This window comes from Salmo salar, chromosome 16 (genome assembly GCF_965601325.2).
Source record: "Salmo salar chromosome 16, fSalSal1, whole genome shotgun sequence".
Lineage (NCBI taxonomy): Eukaryota > Metazoa > Chordata > Actinopteri > Salmoniformes > Salmonidae > Salmo > Salmo salar.
Genome location: NC_138306.1, coordinates 48,252,502 through 48,277,083, shown reverse-complemented (window position 1 = coordinate 48,277,083; position 24,582 = coordinate 48,252,502). Strand labels below are relative to the sequence as shown.

Below are 24,582 nucleotides of genomic sequence, written 5' to 3'. Positions count from 1 at the left end.
ATCAATCCCAGAACAACAGCAAAGGACCTTGTGAAGATGCTGGAGGAAACCGGTACAAAAGTGTCTATATCCACAGTAAAACAAGTCCTATAGCAACATAACCTGAAAGACCACTCAGCAAGGAAGAAGCCACCTGCTCCAAAACTGCCATAAAAAAGCCAGACTACAGTTTGCAACTGGGGATTGTTGCAAATCGTACAAAGATTGTACTTTTTCGAGAAATGTCCTCTGGTCTGATGAAACAAAAATATAACTGTTTGGCCATAATGACCATCGTTATGTTTGGAGGAAAAAGGGGGAGGGCTTGCAAGCCGAAGAATACCATCCCAACCGTGAAGTACAGGGTGTGGCAGCATCATGTGGTGGGGGCGCTTTGCTGCAGGAGGGACTGGTGCACTTCAAAAAATAGATGGCATCATGAGGGAGGAAAATTATGTGGATATATTGAAGCAACATCTCAAGACATCAGTCAGGAAGTTAAAGCTTGGTCGCAAATGGGTCTTCCAAGTGGACAATGACCTCAAGCATACTTCCAAAGTTGTGGCAAAATGGCTTAAGGACAAAAGTCAAGGTATTGGATGGCCATCACAAAGCCCTGAAAATTTGTCGGAAGAACTGAAAAAGCGTGTGTACGAGCAAGGAGGCCTACAAACCGGACTCAGTTACACCAGCTCTGTCAGGAGGAATGGGCCAAAATTAACCCAACTTATTGTGGGAAGCTTGTGGAAGGCTACCTGAAACTTTGACCCAAGTTAAACAATTTAAAGGCAGTGCTACCAAATACTAATTGAGTGTATGTAAACTTCTGTAACTTCTGTATGTATACTTTTGACCCACTTGGAATGTGATGAAAGAAATAAAAGCTGAAATAAATCCTTCTCTCTACTATAATTCTGACATTTCACATTCTTAAAATAAAGTGGTGATCTTAACTGACCTAAGATAGGTAATTTTTACTAGGATTAAATGTCAGGAAATGTGAAAAACTGAGTTTAAATGTATTTGGCTAAGGTGTATGTAAACTTCCGACTTCAACTGTAAAAGTAGTGCACACTATGAAGGGAATAGGGTGCCATTTGCGACACAGATAATGTGTTATCATGTTCATGCCAATACTGTTTCCTTCTCTGTCGTGTAGTCCTTAGCAAAGGCTCTCAGAGTGAAATGCAATCGTCCAGAGTACTCCAGCATTCTTCCCACTCCAGAGACCATGTTCATAAGGACTATGTGAGAGCTGGACTGCAGCAGTGGAGAGACTGAGAATAACACTTTATCTGGATAGTCCATCTGTAGATGCTCTATAGACTATCACTATAATATCAACCATCTACTAACCCTTACCCTAACCTTAACCCTTATCCTAACCTTAACCCTAACTCAAACCTTACCCTTACCCTAACCCTTATCCAAACCCAAACCTTATCCTAACCCTAACCTTAACCCTTATCCTAACCTAAACCTTACGATAACCTTAACCCTAATCCTAACCTTAACCCTAACTCAAACCTTACGCTAACCCTTATCCAAACCCAAACCTTATCCTAACCCTAACCTTACCCCTTATCCTAACCTAAACCTTACGATAACCTTAACCCTTATCCTAACCCTAACCCTAACCCTTATTCTGAACCTAACCTTAACCGTAACCTTAGCAAGCAGAGCATCTACAGATGTACTATCCAAATAAAGTGTGAGCGGGCTGTGACTGCAACAAATGGTCATTTAAGGCACTCCTCCTCTGCAGTGAGAGAGATGTAGACAGACAGACTCTCAGACAGACTCTCAGACCATACAGACAGACTCTCAGACAGCCTTTTAAGACAGACACACTCAGATAAATTGTATGCTTTCCCAAACTTGAAACTCACGGGCCGCCAGAATCTTAGGCAGCCAGCCAGACTCTTAGACACAACTAGAGGCTGGGATGGGACTGAGTGCCAGTCACTGTGGTGTAGTCCTCAACTCTCTCACACACACACACACACAAACACACACAAACACAACACACACACACACACACACACACACACACACACACACACACAGTCAATAACAAGCTGTCCAGGAACACAACACACTGGAGACTTTACACACACACTTAGTCTCTGAGTGGTGTACATGCACAAGCAGAGACACACACAAAGGCATACAAATGCACGCACGTATGCACACACACACGTGCACACAAGCACACACAGTGTGGACAGTGTAATTAGAGAAATCTATATACGTCTCCTTCTGCCACCGGTCTCTCCACCACAACTATCAATCACACAGCTCACATTAAATATGGACCGGGAGTTAATACCACTATTAAATCACACAGCTCACATTAAATATGGACCGGGAGTTAATACCACTATTAAATCACACAGCTCACATTAAATATGGACCGGGAGTTAATACCACTATTAAATCACACAGCTCACATTAAATATGGACCGGGAGTTAATACCACTATTAAATCACACAGCTCACATTAAATATGGACCGGGAGTTAATACCACTATTAAATCACACAGCTCACATTAAATATGGACCGGGAGTTAATACCACTATTAAATCACACAGCTCACATTAAATATGGACCGGGAGTTAATACCACTATTAAATCACATATCAATCTTATAAAACATTCTAGTCATCACAGGGCTCCATACTGCAACTATTTGGTCTCATTTTGCGACCCTTTAACTTGGCTATTAAACAAGTGAAAAATGTAATTGGTCGCACTGGTGCGAGCTGCACATTCTATCTTCACATTCACCTCGATCAAAACATCCTATTTCTGGGGAGGGGGGGCTCTAGACGTCCTTTATCCACTAGTGATGCTGGTGATTCCAACTCTTTCAGTTGATGGCACCAGCATATGATTTGGTCCCACCACTGACCTGAACTATATCCTGTAATGTTCCTGTGTTCATACGGAAACAGGCTAATAATGACTAGCCATCTTAGCATGCCCTTCTGTTCTTGCATTGATTTGGATAGATTTACTCAGGGTTCAATGTTAACTTTTTTTCCTCACTGGCAGTTAATGTATTGGGGTGTATGCTTTCTCTCTATATCCAGCTAGTAATAAGCTACATTTGGTTATTATTTAATTAAAACAGCTGTATGATGTAATTAAGCAATGCAAGACATTACTCTATGTTAGAATTGCATTGCATTCATAGGATACATTTTTGTTTCTAAAGTAGGCCTGTAATTTGAAGAAATAGGACGTTGCCCCTTTAATACTGCTTTTCAAGAGATTGATACTATGTCTTTAGTAGTCTAGCCAAGACCTACAGTAGTCTAGCCAAAACCTACAGTAGTCTAGCCAAGACCTACAGTAGTCTAGCCAAGACCTACAGTAGTCTAGCCAAGACCTACAGTAGTCTAGCCAAGACCTACATTAGTATAGCCAAGACCTACAGTAGTCTAGCCAAGACCTACAGTAGTCTAGCCAAGACCTACAGTAGTCTAGTCAAAACCTACAGTAGTCTAGCCAAGACCTACAGTAGTCTAGTCAAAACCTACAGTAGTCTAGTCAAAACCTACAGTAGTCTAGCCAAGACCTACAGTAGTCTAGCCAAAACCTACAGTAGTCTAGCCAAGACCTACAGTAGTCTAGCCAAAACCTTCATTAGTCTAGCCAAAACCTTCATTAGTCTAGCCAAAACCTTCATTAGTCTAGCCAAGACCTACAGTAGTCTAGCCAGGACCTACAGTAGTCTAGCCAAAACCTACAGTAGTCTAGTCAAAACCTACAGTAGTCTAGCCAAGACCTACAGTAGTCTAGTCAAAACCTACAGTAGTCTAGTCAAAACCTACAGTAGTCTAGTCAAAACCTACAGTAGTCTAGTCAAAACCTACAGTAGTCTAGTCAAAACCTACAGTAGTCTAGCCAAAACCTACAGTAGTCTAGTCAAAACCTACAGTAGTCTAGCCAAGACCTACAGTAGTCTAGTCAAAACCTACAGTAGTCTAGTCAAAACCTACAGTAGTCTAGCCAAGACCTACAGTAGTCTAGCCAAGACCTACAGTAGTCTAGCCAAAACCTACAGTAGTCTAGTCAAAACCTACAGTAGTCTAGTCAAAACCTACAGTAGTCTAGCCAAAACCTACAGTAGTCTAGTCAAAACCTACAGTAGTCTAGTCAAAACCTACAGTAGTCTAGCCAAAACCTACAGTAGTCTAGCCAAAACCTACAGTAGTCTAGTCAAAACCTACAGTAGTCTAGTCAAAACCTACAGTAGTCTAGCTAGAACCATGCTAGGTGTCCTTTTGTAGCTTTCTTTTTGTACAGTAGACAGTAGACAATTGTTTTCCCAGTGACAAGTAAGACAACTGAGATGGTAGCCTATGATTTAAAAAGTAATCTATTTCATCTAACAAATCCAGGGAACACATGATTGATATATTGATGTGCAACCTGTTGAAATAGGAATCCAGGGTTATCCAATTAATTTTTTGTGCATATTAGCCAAGGCTATATTATTATTCACCAGATTGCTAATTAATAATGATGATGTTGCTAGATAGATTAGTTAATTAGCCTAAATGGCTATCAGTAAATGTAATGTCCCAGAAAAACTCTCCAGCGCTAGGCCTATAACAGGCTACTAATGTAGGCCTATTCACCACAAATGGAGCACTCGACTTGGCTTCATGGCTGCATCAAAACCATATAGGCCTAATACTGTATATAGCATACTCCAGTTGTAAAGTGGTGCTATGAACTTAATATTGAGAGGTGAGAAATAAACGATATACTCACAGAAAGTTGTGACTATCCTCTCTGTAACTAGAACAAAAATAGTTGCTTTGAAAACTGTCTTTTTCACACAATTGCATTTTGGGCAACGGTCATATGGTTGTGTTTATTAGAATGAACTGCCAAGTCAAAGGGTCACAAATGCGGGTGTTTTGGTCGCAGTTCTGAGCCCTGGTGCGTGTGTGCTTGCACCGACTTCTATACGCCTCTATACGCCAGGAAAATCTATTTTATAGATTTTCTTGAGCAAAGAAGGTAGAATCAATCAAGAAAACAAAGAGGCTATACTACAGTAATACAAATTCTCCTGCACACTGGGGACACAATGATACTGCCCTTTAGTCTCACTGGTTTACAATGAGTCACTGCAAACATGACCAGTTACAAGTGCCACACACACACACACACACACACACACACACACACACACACACACACACACACACCTTGGAATTGCTCTGCACAAGAATCAATTGGAAACCAATTTCATAGTATGAAACAAAACAAAACTCAATTGCTTACTAACTCAAAACATGCTTTCTGGCTTTGTAAGAACACAGATAGCTTCATACTATAATGACATACCATCTCTTTTTTTTGTAAGTACAGGGGAGCCACTGGGGCAAGGTCATTTATCAAAACAAACGGTAAAGAAACTATTAAAATATGTTATTTATTACAGTATAGGTAGGTGAGCTATATGTCTAAGTTCTCACTTCTGAGTTCTCCAATGTCTGAGTAAAGCCTTACAGAGCTAAACTGCCTTAACTCCATATAGAATGTAAAGTAATGTTGTTATTTCTCACTGACTAAGTCACTCTGGATATGCGTCTGTTAAATAACTGAAATGTCCCTATGTTTGAGTTGGTAAACACAAGTATGAGTCACAGTTTGCGTGACAAGAGTCTACGTACATTGCCCACTTACGGATCTGTATAATTTGTGTTGATGCAAGTAAGTGATGGGCTGAACCAGACTGAGTAGGGGTGGTCAAGGTCTAGCCCCTTGGCACTGTAGCATAGCATACACACTGTACTACGCTGGCTCTTCCATTACTCAGCCAGCTAGCAGACATGGTGCCAGGTTCTGACTGACTGGGATAAATACCTGCTCAACTGTCTCTCTCTCTCTCTAGCCACTAACCCTTAGCCCCTTAATCCCAGCCCCCTAGTCCCTAATCCTAGCCCTCTACCCTTAACCCAGGCCCCTAATCCTAGCCCAATACCCTTAACCCAGGGCCCTAATCCTAGCCCCCTACCCTTAACCCAGGCCCCTAATCCTAGCCCCCTACCCTTAACCCAGGCCCCTAATCCTAGCCCCCTAGCCCCTAATCCTAGCTCCTAGTCCCCTAATCCTAGCCCTCTACCCTTAACCCAGGCCCCTAATCCTAGCCCCCTACCCTTAACCCAGGGCCCTAATCCTAGCCCCCTACCCTTAACCCAGGCCCCTAATCCTACCCCCTACCCTTAACCCAGGCCCCTAATCCTAGCACCCTACCCTTAACCCAGGCCCCTAATCCTAGCCCAATACCCTTAACCCAGGGCCCTAATCCTAGTCCCCTAGCCCCTATTTGTACTCAGATCCAGTATTGTTGAACAAATAAGAACAAATTCTTATTTACAATGATGGCCTACCCCGGCCAAACCCGGACGATGCTGGGCCAATTGTGCGCCGCCCTATGGGACTCCCAATCACGGCCGGATGTGATACAGCCTGGATGGTGGCATTCATTCACTGCAACGCTAACACATCGATTCAGCACACACATACACCAGTTCAGCCCAGAAGCCTTTGCAGGTGTGTGTGAGTGTGAGTGTGAGTGTGTGTGTGTGTGTGTGTGTGTGTGTGTGTGTGTGTGTGTGTGTGTGTGTGTGTGTGTGTGTGTGTGTATCGACACAGACACACACGACAGCAACCACACACAGACTTCAGGCCAAAAGCCCTTGCCAGCCCAGAGCCTATAAATCAGGGATGTACATCTCAAGGTTGAATGGATTGAGGATGTTTTGTGTGGTTATTGGGCCTCGTCCATTTGATAGAACAATGTTTACGACAATTTAACAACGATATTAGGGCTATAATGGAGGGCTTTTAAAAAGAGGTCTATTCAAAGTGTCTGCCTGATAGCAATTATCTGATAGTAGTTTGAGAAGTGATTTCAAAATGTCTAGTATTACTAAACTACAGCCGACCACATTCATGAGAAATTCATAAAATCTTCATTAGATCGAAATAAAAAGAAACTTAATGCTGCCAGTTGCTGGATGAATCCCAAATGGCAACCTACTCCCTACATAATGTACTGCTACTCCCTACATAATGCACTGCTACTCCCTACATAATGTACTGCTACTCCCTACATAATGCACTGCTACTCCCTACATAATGTACTGCTACTCCCTACATAATGTACTGCTACTCCCTATATAATGTACTGCTACTCCCTACATAATGTACTGCTACTCCCTACATAATGCACTGCTACTCCCTACATAATGTACTGCTACTCCCTATATAATGTACTGCTACTCCCTATATAATGTACTGCTACTCCCTACATAATGTACTGCTACTCCCTACATAATGCACTGCTACTCCCTACATAATGTACTGCTACTCCCTATATAATGTACTGCTACTCCCTATATAATGTACTGCTACTCCCTACATAATGTACTGCTACTCCCTACATAATGCACTGCTACTCCCTACATAATGTACTGCTACTCCCTATATAATGTACTGCTACTCCCTATATAATGTACTGCTACTCCCTACATAATGTACTGCTACTCCCTACATAATGCACTGCTACTCCCTACATAATGTACTGCTACTCCCTATATAATGTACTGCTACTCCCTATATAATGTACTGCTACTCCCTACATAATGCACTGCTACTCCCTACATAATGTACTGCTACTCCCTATATAATGTACTGCTACTCCCTACATAATGTACTGCTACTCCCTACATAATGCACTGCTACTCCCTACATAATGTACTGCTACTCCCTATATAATGTACTGCTACTCCCTACATAATGCACTGCTACTCCCTACATAATGTTCTGTTACTCCCTACATAATGTACTGCTACTCCCTATATAATGTACTGCTACTCCCTACATAATGCACTGCTACTCCCTACATAATGCACTGCTACTCCCTATATAATGTACTGCTACTCCCTATATAATGTACTGCTACTCCCTATATAATGTACTGCTACTCCCTATATAATGTACTGCTACTCCCTATATAACGTACTGCTACTCCCTATATAACGTACTGCTACTCCCTATATAATGTACTGCTATTCCCTATATAATGTACTGCTACTCCCTACATAATGCACTGCTACTCCCTATATAATGTACTGCTACTCCCTATATAATGTACTGCTACTCCCTATATAATGCACTGCTACTCCCTATTTAATGCACTGCTATTCTCCATATAATGCACTGCTACTCCCTATATAATGTACTGCTACTCCCTATATAATGCACTGCTACTCCCTATATAATGTACTGCTACTCCCTATATAATGCACTGCTATTCTCCATATAATGCACTGCTATTCCCCATATAATGTACTGCTATTCCCTATATAATGTACTGCTATTCCCTATATAATGTACTGCTACTCCCTATTTAATGTACTGCTATTCCCCATATAATGCACTGCTACTCCCTATATAATGTACTGCTATTCCCCATATAATGCATTGCTATTCTCCATATAATGCACTGCTATTCCCCATATAATGTACTGCTATTGCCCATATAATGCATTGCTATTCTCCATATAATGCATTGCTATTCCCCATATAATGTACTGCTATTGCCCATATAATGCATTGCTATTCTCCATATAATGCATTGCTATTCTCCATATAATGTACTGCTATTGCCCATATAATGCACTGCTATTCCCCATATAATGCATTGCTATTCTCCATATAATGCACTGCTATTCCCCATATAATGCACTGCTATTCCCTATATAATGCAGTGCTATTCCCCATATAATGTACTGCTACTCCCTATATAATGTACTGCTACTCCCTACATAATGTACTGCTACTCCCTATATAATGTACTGCTACTCCCTATATAATGTACTGCTACTCCCTATATAATGTACTGCTACTCCCTACATAATGCACTGCTACTCCCTATATAACGTACTGCTACTCCCTATATAACGTACTGCTACTCCCTACATAATGCACTGCTACTCCCTACATAATGTACTGCTACTCCCTATATAATGTACTGCTACTCCCTATATAATGTACTGCTACTCCCTATATAATGTACTGCTACTCCCTATATAACGTACTGCTACTCCCTATATAACGTACTGCTACTCCCTATATAATGTACTGCTACTCCCTATATAATGTACTGCTACTCCCTACATAATGCACTGCTACTCCCTATATAATGTACTGCTACTCCCTATATAATGTACTGCTACTCCCTATATAATGCACTGCTACTCCCTATATAATGCACTGCTACTCCCTATTTAATGCACTGCTATTCTCCATATAATGCACTGCTACTCCCTATATAATGTACTGCTACTCCCTATATAATGCACTGCTACTCCCTATATAATGTACTGCTACTCCCTATATAATGCACTGCTATTCTCCATATAATGCACTGCTATTCCCCATATAATGCATTGCTATTCTCCATATAATGCACTGCTATTCCCCATATAATGTACTGCTATTGCCCATACGATGTACTGCTATTCCCCATACGATGTACTGCTATTCCCCATACGATGTACTGCTATTGCCCATACGATGCACTGCTATTGCCCATACGATGCACTGCTATTGCCCATACGATGCACTGCTAATGCCCATACGATGCACTGCTATTGCCCATACGATGCACTGCTATTGCCCATACGATGCACTGCTATTGCCCATACAATGAACTGCTATTGCCCATGCAATGCACTGCTATTGCCCATATAATGCACTGCTATTGCCCATATAATGCACTGCTATTGCCCATATAATGCACTGCTATTGCCAATATAATGCACTGCTATTGCCCATTTAATGTACTGCTATTGCCCATACGATGAACTGCTATTGCCCATACGATGCACTGCTATTGCCCATACGATGCACTGCTATTGCCCATATAATGTACTGCTATTCCCCATATAATGCACTGCTATTGCCCATATAATGCACTGCTATTCCCCATATAATGCACTGCTGTTCCCCATTTAATGCACTGCTGTTCCCCATTTAATGCACTGCTGTTCCCCATATAATGCACTGCTGTTCCCCATATGATGTACTGCTATTCCCCATACGATGTACTGCTATTCCCCATACGATGTACTGCTATTCCCCATACGATGTACTGCTATTGCCCATACGATGCACTGCTATTGCCCATACGATGCACTGCTATTGCCCATACGATGCACTGCTAATGCCCATACGATGCACTGCTATTGCCCATACGATGCACTGCTATTGCCCATACGATGCACTGCTATTGCCCATACAATGAACTGCTATTGCCCATGCAATGCACTGCTATTGCCCATATAATGCACTGCTATTGCCCATATAATGCACTGCTATTGCCCATATAATGCACTGCTATTGCCCATATAATGCACTGCTATTGCCCATTTAATGTACTGCTATTCCCCATATAATGCACTGCTATTCCCCATATAATGCACTGCTATTGCCCATATGATGCACTGCTATTGCCCATATAATGCACTGCTATTGCCCATTTAATGTACTGCTATTCCCCATATAATGCACTGCTATTCCCCATATAATGCACTGCTATTGCCCACTGCTATTGCCCATATAATGCACTGCTATTGCCCATATAATGCACTGCTACTTCCTATATAATATACTGCTATTCCCTATGTAATGCACTACCATTCCCTATGTAATGCACTACCATTCCCTATGTAATGCACTACTTTAGACCAAAGCCCTATGGGCCATGGGCAAAAGTAGTTCACTATAGGCAATAGGGTGCCATTTGGGACTCACACATGTCAACAACCCCAGGTGGACATGGAGAACACAGTACTCAATATGCAGTAAATAAATATGAAGGTAGATCAGGGATATGAGGGTTAATCAGATCTGAGCCTGGGACCACGGGTGTATTCATTACGCACCAAACGGAAGAAAACGGGAGTGAAACATGGAGGGACTACCATGACTTGTCCAATCAGAAACACTATTTTAGTTTCAAAACTTGACTACACTGGCTGTAGAGTGCTGCCTTGTAGCCTATAGGGACATGTCTCTGTGTATAGTTTGGGATTACATCCCATCACAGGCCTCGATCACATACCCTCCACATACAGTAGCCTAAATATGGACAAACAGCCTCCTGTCTTATTGCACGATTTAAGCTGAGTCTTCCTTTCCACAATGACTTCCCATCAGGCACACCAGGGTTCAGATACTATTACAAATCACTTCAAATGGCTTTACCTGTGCTCGACTGAGCTAGTCTGTCTAAACGGATCAATAGCATGGTCACAAAACAGAAAACCCCAGCCAAGAGCAAACGCTCAAAGTATTGGAAAGATTACGAATAGTATTTGAACCCAGGTCTGGAATCAGTATGCTGTGGCAGTTCCCCCAAGCGAGTCCTTTCCACTGTGGTCCTGATCTCTGATCAGTGTTTAGCCATCTGATTGAACAGAAGAAGTGGATGACTGGGGCAGGAAAGGAGGCAGGGGGGACTTAAGTTAGTCAGACCCACTGCTAATACAAGTCTACCTCCCAAAGGGGCACTCTATTCCCTATAAAGTGCACTACTTTTGACCAGGCTCTGGTCCAAAGTAGTGCACTATGTAGGGAATAGGCTACCATTTGGGACACTGACAGCCACTGCTAATGCATGAGATCCTATCAGTCAGAGTGGAGTGATTGATTCAGACTGGCCAGATATGTAACACGCACGGGTTAGGCATGTAACACTCACGGGTTAGACATGTAACACGCACGGGTTAGGCATGTAACACTCACGGGTTAGACATGTAACACGCACGGGTTAGGCATGTAACACGCACGGGTTAGACATGTAACACGCATGGGTTAGACATGTAACATGTAACACTCACGGGTTAGACATGTAACACGCACGGGTTAGGCATGTAACACGCACGGGTTAGACATGTAACACTCACAGCTTAGACATGTAACACGCACGGGTTAGGCATGTAACACGCACGGGTTAGACATGTAACACGTAACACTCACGGGTTAGACATGTAACACGCACGGGTTAGGCATGTAACACGCACGGGTTAGACATGTAACACTCACGGGTTAGACATGTAACACTCACGGGTTAGACATGTAACACTCACGGGTTAGACATGTAACACGCACGGGTTAGACATGTAACACTCACGGGTTAGACATGTAACACTCACGGGTTAGGAATGTAACACGCACGGGTTAGACATGTAACACGCACGTGTTAGACATGTAACACGCACGGGTTAGACATGTAACACGCACGGGTTAGACATGTAACACGCACGGGTTAGACATGTAACACGCACGGGTTAGACATGTAACATGTAACACTCACGGGTTAGACATGTAACACGCACGGGTTAGACATGTAACATGTAACACTCACGGGTTAGACATGTAACACGCACGGGTTAGGCATGTAACACTCACGGGTTAGGCATGTAACACGCACGGGTTAGACATGTAACACTCACGGGTTAGACATGTAACACTCACGGGTTAGACATGTAACACTCACGGGTTAGACATGTAACACGCACGGGTTAGACATGTAACACTCACGGGTTAGACATGTAACACGCACGGGTTAGACATGTAACACTCACGGGTTAGACATGTAACACTCACGGGTTAGGAATGTAACACGCACGGGTTAGACATGTAACACGCACGTGTTAGACATGTAACACGCACGGGTTAGACATGTAACACGCACGGGTTAGACATGTAACACGCACGGGTTAGACATGTAACACGCACGGGTTAGACATGTAACATGTAACACTCACGGGTTAGACATGTAACACGCACGGGTTAGACATGTAACATGTAACACTCACGGGTTAGACATGTAACACGCACGGGTTAGACATGTAACACTCACGGGTTAGGCATGTAACACGCACGGGTTAGACATGTAACACTCACGGGTTAGACATGTAACACGCACGGGTTAGACATGTAACACGCACGGGTTAGACATGTAACACTCACGGGTTAGACATGTAACACGCACGGGTTAGACATGTAACACTCACGGGTTAGACATGTAACACTCACGGGTTAGGAATGTAACACGCACGGGTTAGACATGTAACACGCACGGGTTAGACATGTAACACGCACGGGTTAGACATGTAACACGCACGGGTTAGACATGTAACACGCACGGGTTAGACATGTAACACGCACGGGTTAGACATGTAACATGTAACACTCACGGGTTAGACATGTAACACGCACGGGTTAGACATGTAACATGTAACACTCACGGGTTAGACATGTAACACGCACGGGTTAGGCATGTAACACTCACGGGTTAGGCATGTAACACGCACGGGTTAGACATGTAACACGCACGGGTTAGACATGTAACACGCACGGGTTAGACATGTAACACGCACGGGTTAGACATGTAACACGCACGGGTTAGACATGTAACACGCACGGGTTAGACATGTAACACGCACGGGTTAGGCATGTAACACGCACGGGTTAGGCATGTAACACGCACGGGTTAGGCATGTAACACGCACGGGTTAGACATGTAACACGCACGGGTTAGACATGTAACATGTAACACTCACGGGTTAGACATGTAACACGCACGGGTTAGACATGTAACACGCACGGGTTAGGCATGTAACACGCACGGGTTAGACATGTAACACGCACGGGTTAGGCATGTAACACGCACGGGTTAGGCATGTAACACGCACGGGTTAGACATGTAACACGCACGGGTTAGACATGTAACACGCACGGGTTAGGCATGTAACGCACGTACACGAACAAGCACACACGTGTATCCAGAAAGTCCCCAATGACCAGTCACACACACACACAAGCTTGCAAACACATGCGCACGCACACACACACGAGAGGAAACGGTGGTTCACATAAGCTTGCACACACACACACACACACACACACACACACACACACACACACACACACACACACACACACACACACGAGAGGAAACGGTGGTTTACATAAGCTTCCACACACACACACACACACACACACACACACACGAGAGGAAACGGTGGTTCACATAAGCTTCCACACACACACACACGAGAGGAAACGGTGGTTCACATAAGCTTCCACACACACACACACACGAGAGGAAACGGTGGTTCACATAAGCTTCCACACACACACACACACGAGAGGAAACGGTGGTTCACATAAGCTTCCACACACACGAGAGGAAACGGTGGTTCACATAAGCTTCCACACACACGAGAGGAAACGGTGGTTCACATAAGCTTCCACACACACACATGAGAGGAAACGGTGGTTCACATAAGCTTCCACACACACACACACGAGAGGAAACGGTGGTTCACATAAGCTTCCACACACACACACACACGAGAGGAAACGGTGGTTCACATAAGCTTCCACACACACACACACGAGAGGAAACGGTGGTTCACATAAGCTTCCACACACACACACACACGAGAGGAAACGGTGGTTCACATAAGCTTCCACACACACACACACGAGAGGAAACGGTGGTTCACATAAGCTTCCACACACACGAGAGGAAACGGTGGTTCACATAAGCTTCCACACACACACACACACGAGAGGAAACGGTGGTTCACATAAGCTTCCACACACACACATGAGAGGAAACGGTGGTTCACATAAGCTTCCACACACACACACACGAGAGGAAACGGTGGTTCACATAAGCTTCCACACACACACACACACGAGAGGAAACGGTGGTTCACATAAGCTTCCACACACACACACACACACACGTGAGCCAGAAGCATCAGCAACATTTATATTCTGCTCCATCGTCGCACGTCTTTACTCTCAATTCCATTTCAAAGCTTTTGATCTAACGTTTAACCTGTTAGGGCTAGGGGGCAGTATTTGCACGGCTGGATAAAAAAAATGTACCCGATTTAATCTGGTTACTAATCCTACCCAGTAACTAGAATATGCATATACTTATTATATATGGATAGAAAACACTCTAAAGTTTCTAAAACTGTTTGAATGGTGTCTGTGAGTATAACAGAACTCATTTGGCAGGCAAAACCCTGAGACATTTTCTGACAGGAAGTGGATACCTGATGTGTTGTATTACCTTTAAACCTATGCCATTGAAAAACACAGGGGCTGAGGAATATTTTGGCACTTCCTATTGCTTCCACTAGATGTCTCCAGCCTTTACAAAGTGTTTTGAGTCTTCTGGAGGGAGATCTGACCGAACAAGAGCCATGGAACGATGATGGCCCATTAGACACCTGGCGCGCGAGTTCATGTTGGGTACCCTCGTTCCAATACGTTATAAAAGAGAATGCATTCGTCCACCTTGAATATTATTCATGTTCTGGTTAAAAAAGGCCCTAATGATTTATGCTATACAACGTTTGACATGTTTGAACGAACGGAAATATATTTTTTCCCCTCGTTCATGACGAGAAGTCCGGCTGGCTTAGATCATGTGCTAACAAGACGGAGATTTTTGGACATAAATGATGAGCTTTTTTGAACAAAACTACATTCGTTATGGACCTGTGATACCTGGAAGTGACATCTGATGAAGAGAATCAAAGGTAATGGATTATTTACATAGTATTTTCGATTTTAGATCTCCCCAACATGACGTCTAGTCTGTATCGCAACGCGTATTTTTCTGGGCGCAGTGCTCAGATTATTGCAAAGTGTGATTTCCCAGTAAGGTTATTTTTAAATCTGGCAAGTTGATTGCGTTCAAGAGATGTAAATCTATAATTCTTTAAATGACAATATAATATTTTACCAATGTTTTCTAATTTTAATTATTTAATTTGTGGTACTGACTTGACTGCCGGTTATTGGAGGGAAACGATTTCCTCAACATCAATGCCATAGTAAAACGCTGTTTTTGGATATAAATATGAACTTGATAGAACAAAAAATGCATACATTGTCTAACATAATGTCCTAGGAGTGTCATCTGATGGAGATTGTAAAAGGTTAGTGCATCATTTTAGCTGGTTTTATGGTTTTGGTGACCCTGTCTTTGAATTGACAAAACATTACACACAACTCTTGTAAATGTACTGTCCTAACATACTCTAAATTTATGCTTTCGCCGTAAAACCTTTTTGAAATCGTAAAACGTGGTTAGATTAAGGAGATGTTTATCTTTGAAAGGGTGTAAAATAGTTGTATGTTTGAAAAATTTGAATTTTGACATTTATTTGGATTCAAATTTGCCGCTCTTGAAATGCACCTGCTGTTGATGGAGTGCACTACGGGTGGGACGCTTGCGTCCCACCTAGCCCATAGAGGTTAAAGAAGTAAAACCCCCATTACATCTGAACGACCGACCGCCTATCAGTCAAAATAGAAAAGTGTGTGTGTCAGGCAAAGTAACAAAGCTTGAAAAAAGTGTCATAATGTACCAGTCATTCCTAACAATTCCATTTCAACCACTGCTCTTAAATGGACTGAGTTTAAGTAGCATTGATTGTGTCAGAGGTAAGTCCAACGATGACCTCATCAGACCCCACCTTAAGTTGTCAGAAGGAAAAGCTTTTATGGATGGTGTGTGTGTGGTATTTGTGCGTCCGGTGTGTGTGTGGTATTTGTGCGTCCGGTGTGTGTGTGTGGTATTTGTGCGTCCGGTGTGTGTGTGGTATTTGTGCGTCCGGTGTGTGTGTTGTGTGGAAGGAAATGTTGAAAGAGGAAAACCCACGGGTCACTGGACAGACAGACGCTGGTCACCCACTTTAATAGTTTAGCAGAGGAAAACCCACGGGCCACTGGACAGACAGACGCTGGTCACCCACTTTAATAGTTTAGCAGAGGTGAAGAGTGAGAAAGTAAAAACAGCAATGAGCTCACCTCTATTCTCTACTGAACCCACTTTAAAGAGTTCCAGCTTCACTGACTTTCTTGGTTGTTGGGAAATCGATTTTAGTAGAGAGCATTCCATGGTGGAATGACACATTAATAATTATAAACTGGGTGGTTCAAACGCAGCGTTGCGTCGTGCCTAAGAACAGCTCTTATCGGTGTTATATTGGCCATATACCACACCCCCCTCTGCCTTATTGCTTGGGTATAGACTGGGTTTGTGGAGTGCTTTTACACCAGGGACTCAAAGCGCTTTGACATTGTTTGGGTGGCAGAACTCTAGTCTGGAATCAACAGATATGCTCCGCTGCACCATTCTTACACAAATCCAGGCTGATGGGACCAGGGCAAGAGAGTAGAGCTCAGAGCCAGACATGGACAGTAGGCTGACTTTAATTTAAAAGGATTGTTCACCCCAAAGATGTTGAGCCAACTGAAGGTACAGGAGACACTCAAGTAATTCTGTTGTTGAGGTGAGCTATCCCTTTAAGGCCTATATACACACAGCAAGACAGTGTTTTCACTGGCAGTCATGAATGAGAAGACCCACGCACAAGTCAACAGAATTGAAACATGCTTAGGAGGCGTGAATGAGACGAGGGAAGAGGCGGATGGTCCCAACAACACAGTTTCCGATTGGTCAAGAGTAGAGACTGACCTTTGACCTCCTCCAGCTCTTCGTCCTGGTCCTCTGTCAGCTGACCGGGTGGTCGGTAGGGTGGGGGGAGTCTCATCTGGGGAGGGGCGCCTCCTACTTCTGCTTTCTGCAGGGGGGGAAACCAAAGATATGACGAGTAGGTTAGGAAGTTGGCAACTCTGGAAGTTGGCAATGCCGTCCATCCCTGACACAGTCTAAAGTGGCTTCCTTCCTCTCCTGCCATTCATCTGCACCAGGAACTGGACAGTTGACTTGAACTTCTAACTCTCTGCAAGAGGAAGTGTTCACCCAAGAGAAGACGTGACCCTGTCCTTGGAAACATCACAAAGAGAAGCCTTGGAGAAAAAAACGAGAAAAGAGAAAAGAGAAAAGAGAGAGGGCCTCCAGGAGGGGTAGTAGATGACAGGGGAAAGGATGAGGGCCTCCAGGAGGGGTAGTAGATGACAGGGGAAAGGATGAGGGCCTCCAGGAGGGGTAGTAGATGACAGGGGAAAGGATGAGGGCCTCCAGGAGGGGTAGTAGATGACAGGGGAAAGGATGAGGGCCTCCAGGAGGGGTAGTAGATGACAGGGGAAAGGATGAGGGCCTCCAGGAGGGGTAGTAGATGACAGGGGAAAGGATGAGGGCCTCCAGGAGGGGTAGTAGATGACAGGGGAAAGGATGAGGGCCTCCAGGAGGGGTAGTAGATGACAGGGGAAAGGATGAGGGCCTCCAGGAGGGGTAGTAGATGACAGGGGAAAGGATGAAGTGTGGTGTGTTTGGTGCCAGGCAGCACTCCAGCACCTCTCTATTGAACTAAAGCAGTTGGGAAATGTAACTGTGCAGTACATGAATGGGTTCCTTGTCTGCCTTCTCAGACCTCTAAATGGGTCTATTCCTCAACGTTCCCTAATGTCACTTCCCCATCCATCTAATGCACTTTACATATCCAACATTATCCAAAGGGAGATATATACTATAGTATTCCGTTCAACTCAGGACATATGATCTCAATATAATTAAACCGGCTAATTCATTGCGCTTAACAGCCCTCCATCCTCCAGAGTTGGACGTGACGCTAATAGATCTGGGTCTATTAAGCTAAATGATTAAGGTTAATTGTAGACTGACTGTTCTAATCAAGCTAGGCTCACTAAGGCACTTTTAGAGTGATGAGATTCCTTTCTCCCTCCCTCTTTCCATCCTGTCCCTGAATAAAAGAAATGTGGGTTGACCGAGAGTCGTCTGTTCTTTCGACCAATCGATTGGTCCAAATTTTAAAACATGTATTTTTCCATATATAGACACATCCTATTTGTTTTAACCAAATCAACTATATGAAGCAACATCTCAAGACATCAGTCAGGAAGTTAAAGCTTGGTCGCAAATGGGTCTTCCAAATTAACAATGACCCCAAGCATACTTCCAAAGTTGTGGCAAAATGGCTTAAGGACAACAAAGTCAAGGTATTGGAGTGGCCATCACAAAGTCCTGACCTCAATCTTATAGAACATTTGTGGGAAGAACTGAAAAAGCGTGTGCGAGCAAGGAGGCCTACAAACGTGACTCTGTTACACCAGCTCTGTCAGGAGGAATGGGCCAAAATTCACACAACTTATTGTGGGAAGCTTGTGGAAGGCTACCAGAAACGTTTGACCCAAGTTAAACAATTTAAAGGCAATGCTACCAAATACTAATTGAGTGTATGTAAACTTCTGACCCACTTGGAATGTGATGAAAGAAATGAAAGCTGAAATAAATAATTCTCTCTACTATTATTCTGACATTTCACATTCTTAAAATAAAGTGGTGATCCTAACTAACCTAAGACAGGGAATATTTACTAGGATTAAAGGTCAGGAAACGTGAAACTGAGTTTAAATGTATTTGCTAAGATGTATGTAAACTTCTCACTTCAACTGTAGCTTACATGCAGCACTTAGTTCATTTTATCCATTCAGTTATTGTTTTCTTGCACAAACCATGAGTAACACCTGTCAAACTCAGACATTTTTCTCAAAACACAGGGATGTTGATTCACACAGGACTAGTATTACCAGAGGACCTTGGAGTTCAGAAGGTTATTCTGACTGGAATAAAAAAAGATTACTGACATTGAAGTTTCGGACGGGACTGAAATGACAGATGTGGTGTTTTGTGATTGTGCTCATAATGACATCACCAGACCTCCCCCAGTAAACTAATCCTGTCAGAATAGGTTATGTCATGACTGTCCTGTGAGGATCCAGGTGGGTCGGATCAGCTATGCAGTGGATGACTGCGGCCAGACCCCCTCTCCCCCGTAGAGGGGGGAGTGGAGCTGGTGGGGGGGTTGACATTTCACACCCTGTTGTAAATTAGGGATTAGAACTTTCAGCTATCTCCCTCTCCAAATTCAAACAGAAATATGCATTTGTTTCACAGACGTTTCCAGCCGAAATCTTGGTCGACCAACTTCCGATCGACCAAACAATCGACCAGCCGACTAATTGGGGTCAGCCCTAATAAAATATATTTTAAACGTTAGAACCAAGCCTGTGACATTTTCACCACCATAAAATGTTGGCAGAAAGTGGGGGGCTGCTTACCGGCATGACTTTGCTCTTTGCCTTGTGTTTTCTGTAACTGGGCGCCGTTAGTGAGACAGGCTGGAAAGAGAAAGACAAATGCAGACATAGGTGTGCGTGCACAGACAGACAAGACAGACAGACAGACAGACAAGACAGACAGACAGACAGACAGACCCACACAGACAGACAGACCCACACAGACAGACAGACCCACACAGACACAGAGACACATACAGGCACAGACAAACGCACACACATACATAGACAGACACGCGAAGGAAGAGTGTCAAACTCCATTCATGCACCAAGCACCAGCTGAAATAACAACAACTACTAGAAATTCTAACCTACAAGAGAAGCAGGAGAGCAAACACAACCAATTCTCTAAGGCAAAGAGGGGGCACCACGAACTACAACAGTGATACACACTGTATCACTGAAGAGACGCTCACCAATAAACTGCCTATCCCCTAAGAAAACGCTTGAGCATCTGAGGGATATAAAAATATAAATACATTTTGTTGGGTCATGATTTGCGCTGCATGTGTGTGTGGGTGTATGTTTACCCTTGGCGTGGCAGAGAGGCTCTGAACGATGAAGACCACGGGACTGGGAGCTGTCTTGATGACCTGGACTGCCTCCTCATGACTGGCATTCTGGAGGTCCACACCTGATACCTGACACACACACACACACAGACACAGGCACATACGCACACAGAAAGAGAGGAGACGGGATAGAAATGGAAAGAGGAGAGAATAAGAAAAGGGGTATAGAGAGAGAGAGAGAGAGAGAGAGAGAGCAAGAGAGAGAGCGAGAAAATACAACAGAGGTCACCAACCTGTCTGGAATTTGCGGTTTGTGTTTCTGTAGCATTAACAGGGTGTCGTAAGTAGTGTTCCTATAGCGTTGCTACAGTGTTGAATTAGCATTCCTGTATCATTCCTGTATCAATGCTGTGTCACTGCTACAGCGTTGTGCTAGCGTTCTCTCCTCCTCACCTGCACTATCTTGTCTCCAGTCTTGAGGGAACGAGTGCGTCCCGCTGGGCTCTCCGGCAGTACCTGTAATTTATATCATTAATTCAATTCATTAATAAAATAAAAAGACACAAGTTATGATACATTTCTGAATCAATATAAAGATGTAAAGCTACATTCTGGGATTTATACAAAAACAAAACAGGGTCCGATACCACTTGTTTGGTATAAGGCTTCCTGACTGAAGGTTTAAGCTACAAAGTAGAATGTTGGCACGGCATCACCTGTTTGATAAAGATGCCCTTGAGTTCCTCTCCGTTCCTCAGTCTCTTGATGACGCTGTGCCCGCCCACAATGCTGATGCCAAGAGACTCGCCATCCTCCTGCCACACCTCCACTCTGGAAGCACGTGGGCACATGCCAGGGTAAGTTCACACACAGACGAGCGAAAACGCGCACACACACCACACACACACATCGAGAGACAGACGCACGTACACACACACACAGAGAGACAGACGCACGTACACACACACGCGTACACACACACACACACACACACACACACAGACACACACACACACACACACACACACACACACACACACACACACACACACACACACACACACACACACACACACACGTACACACACACACACACAGAACCTGTGATCTCCATTACTCAGGCATCTCGCCTACATCCATTATGTACCAGAAAAGCTCATTAAACATGAGTCATGACTGCTCTCTGGATGAGACAGGCACACACACAACCATGGCCATAACTATTATGAGGACGAGTCCCGGACCTCAGAAAAATGTTTTATTAGAAAAAATGACGATGTAGATACAGTTGAAGTCGGGAGTTTACATACACTTAGGTTGGAGTCATTAAAACTCGTTTTTCAACTACTCCACAAATTTCTTGTTAACAAACTATAGTTTTTAGGACATCTACTTTGTGCATGACACAAGTCATTTTTCCAACAATTGTTTACAGACAGATTATTTCACTTATAATTCACTGTATCACAATTCCAGTGGGTCAGAAGTTTACATACACTAAGTTGACTGTGCCTTTAAACAGCTTGGAAAATTCCGTAAAATTATATAATGGCTTTAGAAGCTTCTGATAGGCTAATTGACATAATTTGAGTCATGGGAAAATAAAAAGAAATCAGCCAAGACCTCAGAAGAAAAAAATGGTAGACCTCCCCAAGTCTGGTTCATCCTTGAGAGCAATTTCCAAACGCCTGAAGGTACCACGTTCATCTGTACAAACAATAGTACGCAAGTATAAACACCATGGGACCACGCAGCCGCCATACCGCTCAGGAAGGAGACGTGTTCTGTCTCCTAGAGATGAACGTACTTTGGTGTGAAAAGTGCAAATCAATCCCAGAACAACAGCAAAGGACCTTGTGAAGATGCTGGAGGAAACAGGTACAAAAGTATCTATATCCACAGTAAAATCATAAACAGTGGTGTGTTCATTATGTTCGTCTGCCTCTATGTGAACCAGTGGAATCATGGACAGTAGTTTGTTCATTATGTTCGCCTGCGTCCCCCGGATATGCCTTTTTAAAAGCACATTCACCACTCTCTCAAACGGCTAACTCTGCCCTCTCGTGGCACAGGCCGAGGGCCGACCAGGAACAAACTAAACCAGCTCGCAGTCAGCTCAAGTAGGCAATAGAGACGCTGCTGTGTTTGCGAAATGCCAGACAAAAGGCAATTTTAAAATGATACCGCGACTCCTGCCGTGTCTACAGACATACCCCACACAAACAAAAAAAACGACTCTCGGAGAATGAGCTTATAGATATGTCAGTCAGGTGGGTCTGTCAGCAGAGACTTCGATTGCAGTTGAAGGGCTCTGGCTAATATTACTTAGCCAGCTAGAAAGATGACGCAAGAAGCTAAAGCTAACGTTAAGCGGAGCCTACCTCAGCAGGAGCAAAAAATACGCTAAGTTCACATAATAACTTTGCTTTACAGAGAGTAGGCTACTGAGGAAGACTGTGATGATGTGGCGCTCAGTGGTGAGGCTGAGGCGGGACGCAATGCATGCAGGAGGGAGGGAGCAGAGGGAAAAGTTAGTACAGTGGTTCTCAAACTGGAGGTCGTGGCCCCATGTGGGGACCCCTGAGAAAATCTGTACGAATCTTATCAAACAAGTTAGGAACTTAAACACATTAGATATGTTTCATATATGAACATCTCCCATTGACCCATCTTCCTTATAGGCCTTACATTAAAATGCAATAAACATGCAAACAATAGTTCCAAAAAATGTCCTACATTTTCGTTTCGTCGCTGTTACTATGTGTTAGTGTGAATCATTTGTCATATTTCCATCCTTTCAGGGGTATAACATTACTATTGTGCAGCTAATAGGCTGTGTGTTTGTAGATGGACTGTGGTGAATGAACCTACAGCAGCCAAGGTCATATTGGCTGTTCTCCAAACAGCATTTGAACGTTTTTTAGTTTTTTTTATTGTATAGAAATGAAGTAAATTAGTTTCAACTTTCCCCCAAAAATGCTGGGGGGGAACCTTCCCCACCACCTTTTTGGAAAGTTGGAGCTCATTTACTGCATTTCTATATAATAAAAAAAAGTTCAAATTCTATTTGGAGAACAGCAAAAAACAAGCAAAAATAACTCTAGCCATTATGACCTTGGTTGCTGTAGGTTCATTTATCTCAGTCTATCTAATAACACTAAAACACAAACCATGGTTACGGCCCTGTACACTACCACACACATACTCACGTAGGTCCACGTACACACACAAAACCACTGCAGTTATGATCACATTGCTCTCTATTAGGTGGGCGTGGAGTTTGACATTTCTTTTAACTGTGATAAATGATCATCCAGGTTCCAAACTACACGTTTTATAATGATTCTTTCCCCAGTCCTTCTGTACCCGATAAACTAAAAACGAACCGTGACCCAAAAAACAAGGTGAATTTAGTGAATCTGTTAAATGTTTAATTAAAAAAAGATACTTTGTCAGTATCCACTTTGACACATACAGACAGACAAACGGACACACATGGACACAGCCCTTACCTGCGTGGGGGTCCCCAGTGACTGAAGGCAGGGGTTTTCTCTCCCTCTCCTTCCTCCCTCTCAGGTAGATCACTGAGAGCACACGCCAAGATGTTGTTAACCACTGTAATTGACCACTAATTGATTTTAATGTATTGTCCCTGTACGTTCACCTGTTCTGTGTCTACACACTGACTACTTCCTGCTGACCTCTTGCCAGCTCCCCCTTGCAAGAGAGATTTCTGACCCCAAGGGTCTTTTCCCAGTTAACGAAAGGTTAAACAGTGACTGAACACGTCGATTGGAACGTGTGTTTTTCTGTTGCTCATTAGAAAAACTATATTTCAGTCTGGGTTTGGTTAATTATGTTTGTCCCCCATGAGACACTGTAGACGCGGAAGCCTAT

General features: G+C 43.5%; 1 protein-coding gene across 3 annotated transcripts in view; it reads right to left on the bottom strand.

Annotated features, from left to right (window-relative positions):
- Nucleotides 1-24,582, bottom strand: part of LOC106574041 (inaD-like protein) — a 123,054-nt gene that overhangs the window by 8,596 nt on the left and 89,876 nt on the right. For 2 of the 3 annotated variants that reach the window (XM_014149556.3, XM_014149559.3), the window contains exons 21-26: nt 24,198-24,269; nt 21,402-21,516; nt 21,139-21,201; nt 20,704-20,814; nt 20,156-20,215; nt 17,589-17,694 (exon numbers count right to left, since the gene is read on the bottom strand). In XM_014149556.3, the coding sequence (XP_014005031.3) occupies nt 17,589-17,694; nt 20,156-20,215; nt 20,704-20,814; nt 21,139-21,201; nt 21,402-21,516; nt 24,198-24,269 (527 nt within the window). The remainder of the gene's footprint in view (nt 1-17,588; nt 17,695-20,155; nt 20,216-20,703; nt 20,815-21,138; nt 21,202-21,401; nt 21,517-24,197; nt 24,270-24,582) is intronic. The other variant, XM_014149560.3, reaches the window with a different exon arrangement.